At 49.9% G+C, this 11791-nt stretch overlaps 3 protein-coding genes across 3 annotated transcripts; 2 read left to right on the plus strand and 1 right to left on the minus strand.

Moving 5' to 3' along the window:
• Positions 1 to 1869: 1869 nt before the first annotated feature.
• GLOTRDRAFT_94321 (uncharacterized protein) lies at positions 1870 to 3781 on the plus strand (the record flags this gene model as incomplete). The annotated part of the gene is made up of 5 exons (XM_007869081.1): positions 1870 to 1945; positions 2011 to 2053; positions 2245 to 2295; positions 2329 to 3355; positions 3404 to 3781. 5 exons carry the CDS (start codon positions 1870 to 1872, stop codon positions 3779 to 3781), a joined length of 1575 nt encoding a protein of 524 aa, XP_007867272.1.
• Positions 3782 to 9052: 5271 nt separating this feature from the next.
• GLOTRDRAFT_94322 (uncharacterized protein) lies at positions 9053 to 10361 on the plus strand (the record flags this gene model as incomplete). The annotated part of the gene is made up of 2 exons (XM_007869082.1): positions 9053 to 10247; positions 10291 to 10361. 2 exons carry the CDS (start codon positions 9053 to 9055, stop codon positions 10359 to 10361), a joined length of 1266 nt encoding a protein of 421 aa, XP_007867273.1.
• A 470-nt stretch (positions 10362 to 10831) lies between these two features.
• GLOTRDRAFT_21966 (uncharacterized protein) lies at positions 10832 to 11074 on the minus strand (the record flags this gene model as incomplete). Its single annotated transcript, XM_007868979.1, has 1 exon — positions 10832 to 11074. A coding segment is annotated over one exon (243 nt), but the record flags the coding sequence as incomplete, so codon positions are not given.
• Positions 11075 to 11791: the final 717 nt, after the last annotated feature.

Raw genomic sequence — 11791 nt, forward strand, 5'->3', positions numbered from 1 at the left:
TTTGGGCCATTTCACCGGCATCTGGGACCTCTCAGGTCTATATCAGAGTCATTATTGGTGACTAGACACTGCATAAACCATTCTCGGAGCAATCGGAGACCAGAGAACCATGTTCCCGGCGGAATGATAGGCCCAAAATTGCTCAGACTGCCTTATTCAGTAGCTGTTGGCGGGAGTGACGGGACTTCATTGGCTGGTCAGATTACGGGATTTACGCCGGAATCAGATGCAGCTCATCGAAAGGAGACGATTACACTACTTTTTGGATTTGTCCCAATCTATTCTAGGGCGTGGCCAGATTTTTAACCCTGTACAACCCATTTTAAGGGAAATATAAAGGGTTTATGAGAAGTTTGCTCATGCCAATCTATTCCTTGTGGTCTAAACAGACAATTCCTGCATTAAAATCCGAACTCCCACGGGTTCTGGGACTGGAAAAATGGGGTCGCCGAAATTGTTGCCTTTGGTTGTCCGCAACTGTACTATCACTGGGTACATCACCCATATTGAGCATGCACAAAACTTTGAAAATATCCGGTCAAAGGGCAAAATGTTTTCATGCTTGTCCATTGCACAGTCAATGAAACAAATTAGAATAATACTTTTGAGTGCACAAGAATCTGATTGTGACACAGGATATGATATGATCTTTGTTCAGCACTGTTCATTGAACTTTCATTTGTTTTGCAAGGCAACACTATGAACAAAATTTGACCTTTGTCCGGTTCCCTTTACACTTTCTCGGTGGCTCAATATGGGTATTGTACCCAGTGTATCATTTCGGGGGAGTTGGTCAATTCCGGTTGGGTTGGTTAATGGACTGAAATATTCGTAGCACCTTCCACATTTCTTTATGTCCTTAGCTGCTGGACTGGTGTAGTATATAGCAGCTATCCATTAGGTCTGGATGGTTAGAATCACCAATATCAAGGTGAACAAAGGACAACGAGCAAATTGGTGTGCTTGAGCCTCCTTCCTAAATGGGAATCGCGTCAGATCTTCAGCCGCACAGAGAGGCAGATGGTCTGACATAAATTGTAGAAGACTTCCAGTATCCCGCCTTGCTGAGTACATATATTGATATACAGGGTGATATTGCACCGGACTGCGAAGACCCAATGTCCATATCTCGAGGTATCATAAAGATACAAAATAAATGGAGGGATATCTGACCAACTCCCCCGAAATGATAGTATAGGCCACGCCCTATGCCAGTACATCAAATTACATATGCATCCTACCATATTCAGATGCTCGTGTGTTCATTTGCTTCCTTGCCCACGTGATAAAGATTCGATAATGATACAGTCGACTCTCCCTTAACCCATACCTCCAATAACCCATAACCTCTAATAACCCATACATTTTTGCGTCCACCGATTTGGTTCCTAGTTAATTGTCACGACAACCGATAACTCTCTGATACCCCATAACCCATACCTTTGTGAGGGTCCATAACCCATAAATCGTCCTATTTTTAGCCCAATCAGAGCCATATGGACCACTATTTATTACTTTTATACTAATTGCTTTTATATTCCAACCCAAAGCCCGTACCAATATGGCGTTGCACACCCATACCGGGCCACACGTAGCATAATGTGGCATCACGGACCGTCCGGCGTATGCCGGGTTCCCAGCCACATGTCACGCTACCCGCCACTGTCACAGTCTGTCACACCCTGGTAACCCATAGTCTCCGAAAACCCATACCTTTCTGGGTCCACGGACCGCTATGGGTTATGGGAGAGTCGACTGTATCGGTACGGGCTTGTCGAGGAGAGGCTGTCAGCTGAACCTGTGCCGCCCTTCTACATACCCGGGCTGACCGAAGCCATCAGTCACACTTCTCGCATAGATGTACCATATATGTATGGACGTCAACCCGTTCTATCGGGCAATATTCTTGGTTCTCATCCATCTCAAACAAAGGTCAACAGTCGAGGTGCGACAGTACTCAGCCTCAAATCACTAGGTTGTGTACTTATTCACTGCGATCGGTCACGATAGTCTTCGTTACCCTGTATACGGCAACTTCTGCGGATTACTGCAAGTAAGTGAACGTCCATCGAGTTAAAGGGTAGTGCTCCTGAGGTGTCATTTTCGGGTAGTCGCCACTGAGATGCAGTTCCTGGATTTAATGGACAATAGTTACGAGATTTTTATCGCTATCCTCGCATATCTCGACACGCAGTCTCTTGCACGCCTTTCAGTCACTCAGTCCTCCTTGCTGGACGTTTGCAGGGACCGAATGGTTCGCCATGTCGGGTTTCATGGAACATTCCCGCTCTCGACGTGCGCTTCCTTTTGTCGATTCATGCTTTGCAGCCAAACTCGATTGCAATTACTGGAGACACTCTTTCTCAACTTAAGCGCTTGCAATATCATGGATGATCTTGGAGAGTTGGACGCATTACTAGGATTAGACGATCCAGGAGAGCTGAGAGGCCCGGAATTCCTCGAAACACTATTGGCTCCACTTCTCGAGTCTGCCGTCAATCTCAAGAGACTCAGTCTTGCCGGTATACGGGACCTAGAATCTTTTCCAATCCTGAGCAACGCGCTAGTGGCGAGCTTCGCTCGTACCCGTTCGCTGAGTCTGATAGGGAGGAGTCTCATCGAACTGCTGGGCCGTGCGCTACAGTTAGAGAATGCAACGATCCCGTTGTCCCGACTCTTTCTGCAACTAATGCCGAACGAGGACTGGATGGATATTTGGCGTCTCTTGGAGCCGTGTCGAACTACCCTTGTTTTCCTGGGCATATACATTATGTACCGGTGTCCCGTTCCACCATTGGAGTCGTGCCGCCCGTGGCCCCTCATGTCGGAGCTCTCTATCCTCAGTGATTTGCTTCCGGTAACCAAGATCTTCAGTACACGAGTCCTACGAAAGGCTTTTCCGAACCTGCAACATCTTAGAATTGCATCCGGAGCCGTATCTGCTGTCGATGTAGCCCCGGTCGAGGCGGTGCCGGAAGACCAGGTGGATGAAGATGAGGACGAAGAGGAGGTGGTCGACCCGGAATGGAGGACGCTGCAGTCGTTCTCCGGACACGCGATAACATTCGCAGCCCTCGGTTTCAACTGTCAACTTTCTGAGTTGACGTTACGCTCTGACTGCCGGTCGATAACCGCGCCCAGTTATCCAAATACTGCGCGGCATCTTTGCGCTGCGATGCAACTCGCACAACCTCGCTGTTTTAGTTTAGAGGTCTTTGACGTGTGTACTCCATTGGATGAAGATCTTGAAGATGCAATCTGCCAGCCATTGCTTTGGGAAAGTGCACCGCACTTAGAATACATTCATCTGTCTATCATGGAGGGACCGTGCTGCAATCAAATGTATGAATTTTTGGTGCGTGATCCAGTCCACAATTTTGCGGCCTAACTTACAAATGCAAAGGATCGATTCTGTGGCTCACTGCGTGCGGCGCGAGTCTCATACCTAGTACTCAGCTTGTCGACCTGCCGGAACCGCAGTGGGTTCCGCTATGGGGAGGAGAGTGATAGGCGCATGATCGGACCCGCCAAGCTCCTGCGAGACGTCGCTACATGTGTTCGTCGCTGCTGCTCAAAAGGTCTGCCGACATTGAACTACGTCGAAATAAAAGTCTGGGACCGCACTGAGAATCAATTCTACCGCTACCTGTATGGGATCCGCAGGCATATACGCGATATGGGAGAGGCCGCGGGTGACAGAAGGGTGGAGTTTGTCAGTCTCGACTCTGCTGTGGCCCCCATTGTTAAGCGTTCTCTGGGTGTCAAGGTGGATATTATTTGAGTGACTTGATTGTCTGTATTCGTCTTTCTCCAACGGTGTAACTGCGATTATCGCCCAGATAGAAGGTAAAGCTCCCTCAAACGAGGGGCCTTTAGGCGGCTGAAGTCCAGGTGCTCGCGCTGATTCCTTTCCCCTTACTATTGAGGGACCGTTCCTCTAAACCCACCCATTCATAGAACACATACTCAATATGGTGTCGTACTACTGTCCCATCGTTGGACCCTGCATATGCGCACCTTAGCTGACTCCTTATGCTGAAGTTATTTGCAGTCCGCCATTCCACTGCGACAAATCCTTGCAGCCCACTTGACATATCACAGTCACGAGTTGCTCGGTACTTCTGGAATAACGCACCTGGAAACCACTCGTAGTTTGACAGGTTCTAGTGTTAACGAAGAAGAGTCTTGTCGAATGATGATGTGGTGTACTGCAAGCAGAGCCAGTTCATTGTACTCATCTGCGGGACAGGCAATCACTCGAGTGTCTCCCAGCCTCAGGCGTGAGCTGCTTGAGTAGCCACTAGATTTCGATCGTTGAATTATCCAGACTGCTCCGTGGCGGCGGCGCCGCGACAAGTCAGAAGTGCAACCCCACTGCTTTATGGAGGCTGGTAGGCAGAACTGCCTTCTCCACAGCGCGATATAGCTTGGATACGAGGCGCTATCAAGTGAACGTATGCTGCCAGTGCCTGAGTCGAGTTCGCCGCCGCAGTACCCGAGGTGGCCGAAACAGAAGCCTTTAATAACGATTATCACTGAAGGAGTGTAAAACTTACGACTTTATCCATGTCTATGTCTCGCCTCTTGAAGTCTCATTGTCTTCCTTGGGTCGTATACTTTAACATTTTCCGGTTTCCGATATCATGGGGATGTTGGACCCGGGCCTTCAATGCGGAAGTGACGGTCTTGAAGGGAAACCACCTCAGTGCAACTGTTAACTTCAATCCTGCAACTAGAGGTGTCAAAGTGAGTCGACCCATGTATTTCGCTCCCAGCCGCATACTAACGTGTGCTGAAGTCTCAGCCCCTTGGTTGTTCGATTGCTCAATCACCTGAACCTTCTCTCGCTCCAATCTTGTCGGGTGTGCCCGAGTCGACCGACAGAGCAGTGTTTCTAAACCGCTGCGCGCTTTGGAAGGCGAACTAGCCAGATCCGAATCTCTATCACCCTTCCCTGCTAGAGAGACGCTTATTGTCCTGCACTCTAGGGAGATCGGGAGCAATCCCTTGCAATTGGTCTACGACGATATATGATCCGAAACAAATGGGAGAGGGCAGAAGAGGGCAGTTCACAATTGGATTGAATAATGCTCTGTTCTCCGTCTTGCTTGTGCTCTGATAACGCTTTGATGATAGTCAGCTGCGAGAGAAGCTGTTCCCCGAGCTAAACAAAAGGATCCTGTAGTATAAGAGCCTTCTCTGTCCCTTGAGGCGAGACTCATCATCCCTATTCTGAGCTGCAAGAAACCATCTCCCTGCTCGTAGCACACGATGGTTTGCCGGTCGTGTTCTAACAGCAGGCGATGTTCCCCTTCAGCGTCGATGGCTGCAGGTTCAGAGTCAGTGTATTCCTTGGGTGTGACGTTTTTCGCGATACTCTGCGGTAGCTGTAGGCGATAAGCTCTGAGGTGCCCGACATCATCATCGATGACTTTTCCAATCACTTCATTGGCTCTCCAATGATCAGCGGAAAAGCCCTCGCCCACTGTCGGTCAGTCGAAGAAGACTCCAATGTACCCTCAGCGTTGCGGCTTCAAGGTCAAGCTCCTGGGGCTCGTAATCTCAGCCTTCGTTAACCTTTCTCAGGTATTTTGACTAGTGATCCATTGAATGTTCCATCTCACACCTTTTCTCGGTCGGACGCTGAATTCCAATGTCGGTCAGTCTTGGCTCGAGTGCCCCTTTTGTCCTCCTCGGACCAACAGGGGATCCTGATCAACAGTCCGCATATCGCGAAGAAGCCACTTCCCGAATAGATAGAGGCGACGGTATGAGCATCATCGACGGTGGTGAGGCCAAGTGACAGGTAAGAACGAACATCACTGGTCCGGCATTGTCCGGGAGGACGTACATTCCTTGTCCCAAAAGATCTAATGCATTGTGGTCAGTGGTCACCAAAAACACACATAGAAGAACTGCTCTACTGCGGTACACCCCCGGTTTTTCCATCCCTACTCTTAACAACTAAGAAGTTTCCTCTTTTGTCAAGGCAACACGTCGACCACCTGTGTCGGGGCCGTAACTTAGTTTAACTACCGTCGGTATGTAGTACTCATGGTTTCCGCTCCATCGACATACTGCATGGATGATTTAGCATGTATTATCTCGTCGTACGAGTTCGCGACATCCATCATATTCCAATATTCGTATTGCTCGTATGAGAGAGCATCCATACCCGTAAAGTAGGCTCCGCGCGTAGGACATGATACCACCGTCTCTAAAACTCAATTGACCATCGTGATTGGTACATCATACGTTCTAGTGCGGAGCGTCCTCTTTGATCTCACCACTGAAGGGAACATAAGAGCCGAGTGCGAGAGTTCATCGGATCGGAAAGGGGTCAAGGTGAGCGATAGAAAAGACTGCGCTTGATTGTCCAGGATGGAAGGCTCACTTCCAGTATCCTACCGGTGATCCCTGCATGGCGTTGGAATAGTGACTATCTTCGGGCCATGAGGCCGGAGAATCTGAACGACTGTCACTATAGTCGGAGCTGGGGTAAAACACGCAGGTACTCACCTGTCGGTGATCACAGCCGCCCCTGCACGTATGTGTCTTGCTCGTAACACACGAGGGTTGAGGGCATTTAACTAGCTCGTTTGGTCCAGGCGTGTGGCACTATAGAGTAATTCTCAGGAAGCGTAGGAACGCCAAAAGGAAGCGACTACCCCGCACGAGTGATGGTGAATAACTCTGAGCAATGGATCAGTAAATTTCAGACCCAGGGCGATCAGAGTGAAGACTCACTGCGCCCAGGAGCACATTTTGAGAGTAAACCAACAGCAAAAGAGAGCGTAAATAACTGTTGCCTGGACGCACCTCCGACGGAACCCCAAGCGACTTTTAACCTCCCTGCCGTGGCGCGTGGCGTTCGTGGCGATGTCCATTGAGGTGTTCAAAGAGTGTCCAATAGCTCCTGATGGGCAAAGGATTCGTATTTGACAGGGATCCGCAGCTGTCCTCGCACGAAGGGACTATGGTCAAGCACTGCGTATCTCCTTGTGGCACTCACCTTCGGCTCGGAGATCTTCAGGAATTCCCAAACATGGGAGGAATGAGAATAGGTAGCGGCGTCCTGCTTCTGGGACATAACTAGGAGGGTGTGCCACTCACGGTGCCACAAGCGCACAGCTTGTAAAAAGTATGTGGCAACCAATCGTGTTGCAGAACATAAAGGAGGTGACTGCACCACAGGAACAGCGGCGGTATGCGCGGTCGGAATTCAGACGGGACTACATGCCATGGTAGTGATGTACTACATGCCATGGTAGTGATGTTCATACCGGAACACCTGAGGAGCTCACTTACGGGCGCGGACAATCGGGACGCAAATTCCATGACCGACGTTCAGCTCTGGCCAATTAGCATAGCCTCGGCGAGCTTTCGTTTGGCTATATATCTATATCCTAGAGGTTCAAGATATGCGCGGAAGGCTTCCAGGACGACGCACCGCCCAAGCGCGACGGCTGGACAGGGTGGAACACACTGTTTGAGGTGGAATGTTAACAACAGCCGCTGGTCCGTCCCCTTGGCCTACATGTTACCTATTTTTCATCTCTTGGACGTTCGGGTGTCACGAAGTCGGACAAAGAATGAGACATGGATAGTACTCCGGGGGAAAACCAGAAGTTGACAACACTTAAAATTCAGGTACGCGACAGACGCTGGAGCCGTCTGCAGCATCCGAAGCAGGCTTCTCATGCAAGTCAAGAGAATATGACGCAAGGTCTCACCAGACGTAGCATTTTCCGCCGACTTTTGCAACTGGCTGACTAGAACGTCCAAAGAGGAGGCCACGGTGCGGGAGTGAGGGCGTAACATATACTGAGTTTGTGATCAGACACGGTTGAGTAGCCGGAGAGTGTCCCCCTGGAATTTTTATATGGAACATAAGACAAGACTGTGGCTGAGACGGGTTCGGAGATGGATGTGTAGAATATGATACGAGATTCGTCACCACACACTCCGATCATTGATATTCTCATTCGGAGCGGTGCAGACGCAGCATTATGCGGTGCGCTGCAGGCTCTACTGATGGTCTGGAGTCGTTGGAAGGTTACATATTATAGAGCTACCCTCATTCCCGCCTCCCTCTCCGTCTTCTACTCGTTCAGTTACATCGGTATTCAGCTCAGGTCATCAGTAAATCCCGGAATCGTCTGAGAGTCTAACCTCAGGCTCCGCAGACCGCTTATACGCTCAGACACTCGATTTCGGCTATTCAGGCAAGCCCGTTAGATGTTGTAAGCGTGGGAACCACGTTGATTTCGATTTGCGATCTCTGATTGGCTCCTGCACCCTTCAATACACGACGTTTGTAGTCCAACTACAAAATTATACTTATCGTCACCCCAAATTTCGAGGTAATGCCCACTACAAACATTTGTAGTCAATATAGCTGAGCTAGCTTGCCAGGCTTGGTCACACTTATTAGGTGCCATAGGCGATTAGAGCTTCGGGCTTTTCCTGACCAGGCTGAGGCTGGGTGCTCCTACAGAGACTGGCCACGAGTCTAGTGTCAGTAGTGACCTGTCTCACCGGCGACTGCCGCGCCACGTTTCTGCTCTACCGCCATCCAGCTCAGGGTTGCAGATCTGAACCGGGTGGTTTCAAGCTTCTTTGCAATCCTTCAATCTATTCTGCAGCCCAACGAATAACTAAGCCAGGGTCCAAGCACTTTTAAGGTCTGCGATGATTTGGTGGCTGTTTCCTCCTGATAGTTCGCCTGCCTCCTTGATACCTTGATAAGGCTATCATGATCAGGTGGATGCAACCTGTGTCCCAGTCCGAGGCCTTCTACCCGAGCTGACCGAGACAAAAGGGGGCACCGTCCTGCTTATCTACCTCTTGAATTCTCGGTAGCTCGGACGTGTGTCACGACTTCGAAGTAACCCGCACTTCGAGTTGGGAACATCCACGATAGTCAGACTCTGATCGCCTCAGGATTTCTTCTTCTGAATTGTAAAGCCTGCAGGATAAAGTCAGTACATGATTATCACATCGTCCAACCCCTACTACTTTTGACAAGCCCTCCAGGCTAGTCACTACTGTAATGCGGCTACAAGATCTCACGGACCATAGTTATTACATCTTGCTCGCCGTCCTCTCATATCTCGACAGGCGAGACCTTGCACGCCTTTCGGTCACTACTTCTTCCTTGCTGGACATATGTAGGGACCGAATGGTTCAGCATGTCGAGTTCCACGGGACCTTAAAGTTCCCCCTTTCGACGTACGCTTCTTTCTGTCGATTCATGCTATGCAAGCCATCTCGATTGTTGCTACTGGAAACGCTCTTCGTAAACTTGACAGCCTGCTATACCGAACTGGACGATCTTGGGGAATTGGATGCAATGCTGGGATTAGACGAGCCAGCAGAGCTGAGAGTCACAGAGCTCTTGGAGACACTGTTGGCGCCCCTTCTCGAGTCCGCAGTCAACCTCAGCAGACTCACTATTGCCGGTGTCGGGGACCTCGAATCTTTTCCCGCCTTGAAGACTGCTCTTGTGGCCGCTTTCGCTCGTACCCGGACGTTGAAGTTGACGGGGAGGAATCTGATCGAACTGCTGCGCCACATGTTGCAGTTATATCACACGATTCCACTGTCTCGACTCTTTCTGCAGCTGAGGCCGGGCGAGCGTTGGGTGGACATTTGGCGTCTCCTAGAACCTTGCCGGAACACCCTTACGTATCTAGCCATAGATCTCGGAGCTCTTGACGGGAGTCCTATCCCACCCCTGGAGTCATCCGATCCGTGGCCCCTTATGTCAGAACTCGCTATCTTCAGCTATATGCCCCCGGTCGCACAAATTTTTACATCACAAACCTTACGAATGGTTTTCCCAAATCTTCAACACCTTCGCATTCCATCTGGAGCTGTGTCGCGAGACGAGGCAGCCGAAGGCGAGTGTGAATGGGGGACATTACTGTCGTTTTCGGGTCACGCGAGGACAATGGTGTCGCTCGCGTTCAATTGCCAACTTTTGGAGTTAAATTTAGACGGTGACAATTGGGCTCTCTACCAACCCAGGTTTCCAAACTCTGCCCGGCATCTTTATACTGCATTTCGACTCGGCCAGCCTCGGTGCTTCAGCTTCGAGATTTTTGATGTTTGTACTCCTTTCGATGAAGATTTAGAGGACGAGCTCTGCAGACCGTCACTCTGGAGCGATGCGCTGCACATGGAGTATGCCCACTTGACTATCACTGAGGGACCTTGCTGCAGTCGACTTCTTGAATTCTTGGTGAGTAAGTTGATGACCGATTCGTAGCCTCGCTGATAAGTATATAGGATCGACTCTTCGAATCAGTGCAAGCTGCACGGTTCTCCTACCTATCACTCTTCCTATCGACCTGCCGTAATGCCGAATATGCGGAGGAGTTTGGGATGGACAGCAATAGGCGAGTGATATCTCCCGCCAGACTCCTGCGAGATGTGACGAAACGTGTTCGGCGCGGCTTGTCAAATGGCCCATTGACGCTGAATTATGTGGAGATCGCAGTGTGGGACCGTATCGTGAATCAAACCTACCGCTATTTGTACAGGATCCGCAGGCATACGAGCGGTATGGGAGTGACCCCGGGTGATAGGAGTGTGGAGTTTGTTAGTCTCGACTCCGCCGTAGCGACAATTGTGAAAACGTCTCTTGGGGTACGGTTATTTTAACGGTGTTATCCATTCTACCTTTTAGAACACATGCCACATTGACCCTACCGCAGTTGCTGTCGAGATAGAAAACAGAGCTTTCTTACAAAGACGCAGGTCGGGCTACTGAAGTGAAGGCATCCGAAGATGCCAGCGCTGGTGTACAAATTCCCTCATTCAGCTTCTCCCGCCCGCTACCAAAGCTTAAGAGAGGCACCTGCACATACTCCCAGTAGCTCGTCCAAATCTTCCAGCAGCTAGCTTCATACTCCCCCGCCTTGCGCCGTGAGGACGCCTGGCGCTCCTCGGACGGCGCGGTGGCGGACGAGACAGCGCGCTCGAGGTAGCCCTCGAACCACGCGTTGAAGCAGGCGTCGTATTTGTGCTTGAGAGGTGTGCATTTCGGGGAGAGACTGTGTGCCATGGTCGGACTACAGGCCCGGACAAGCAAAGACAACAAATTGGGTGACCGGAATTCCGGAGGTCCAGAAGCCGTGGGAACCCCGGTTTTATTGCAGAAATGAGTGATTTAGACCCTAAGGAAGAGATTGGCACGAGCAAATTTCCCATAAACCCCCTGTAGCAGTCAATAATGGGTCGGGATGGGCGGAAATTTTGGCCGTATACAAAACAAATCGGGAAAAATGCGGAAAATATGCCAATCGACTCCTTTCAATGAGCTGAGTCTGATTCCAGCTTAAATCTAATAATAGGATCAGCCGATATGCCATAATAGCTCTCATAAGTGCAGGCCAAATATGGCAATGAAGGTAACATGTCTCATAAATTTGAACTTCTTTGGGCCTCAGAAGGGGGTCTGTAGTCTTCAAAAGCCTGGATGCAGCTCCATGCAAGGGTTTACAGGTCCCCAAAGGCTCAGGATGTAATCTGGGAGGTCCGGTAACGGTATAGAATCTCATTCAAATGGCCCAAAATTTTGGCCGTATCAAAAAGTCGTGGGAAAAATCGGAGGACTTTATTTTTGGATGTTTCCAGCCTCCCTGAGTCCGAATCTGAACTCAGTTTCCCGCCAAAAAATCTCGTTCAGTCAGAAATCAATTTGTTGCCTTTGCTTGTCCGGGACTGTAGCTGTATGATAGAGCACTGGTGAAAAACAAGGAATATTATATTCGGCTACAGCCACAGT

This window comes from Gloeophyllum trabeum (assembly GCF_000344685.1).
Source record: "Gloeophyllum trabeum ATCC 11539 unplaced genomic scaffold GLOTRscaffold_00009, whole genome shotgun sequence".
In the NCBI taxonomy this organism is placed as follows: domain Eukaryota; kingdom Fungi; phylum Basidiomycota; class Agaricomycetes; order Gloeophyllales; family Gloeophyllaceae; genus Gloeophyllum; species Gloeophyllum trabeum.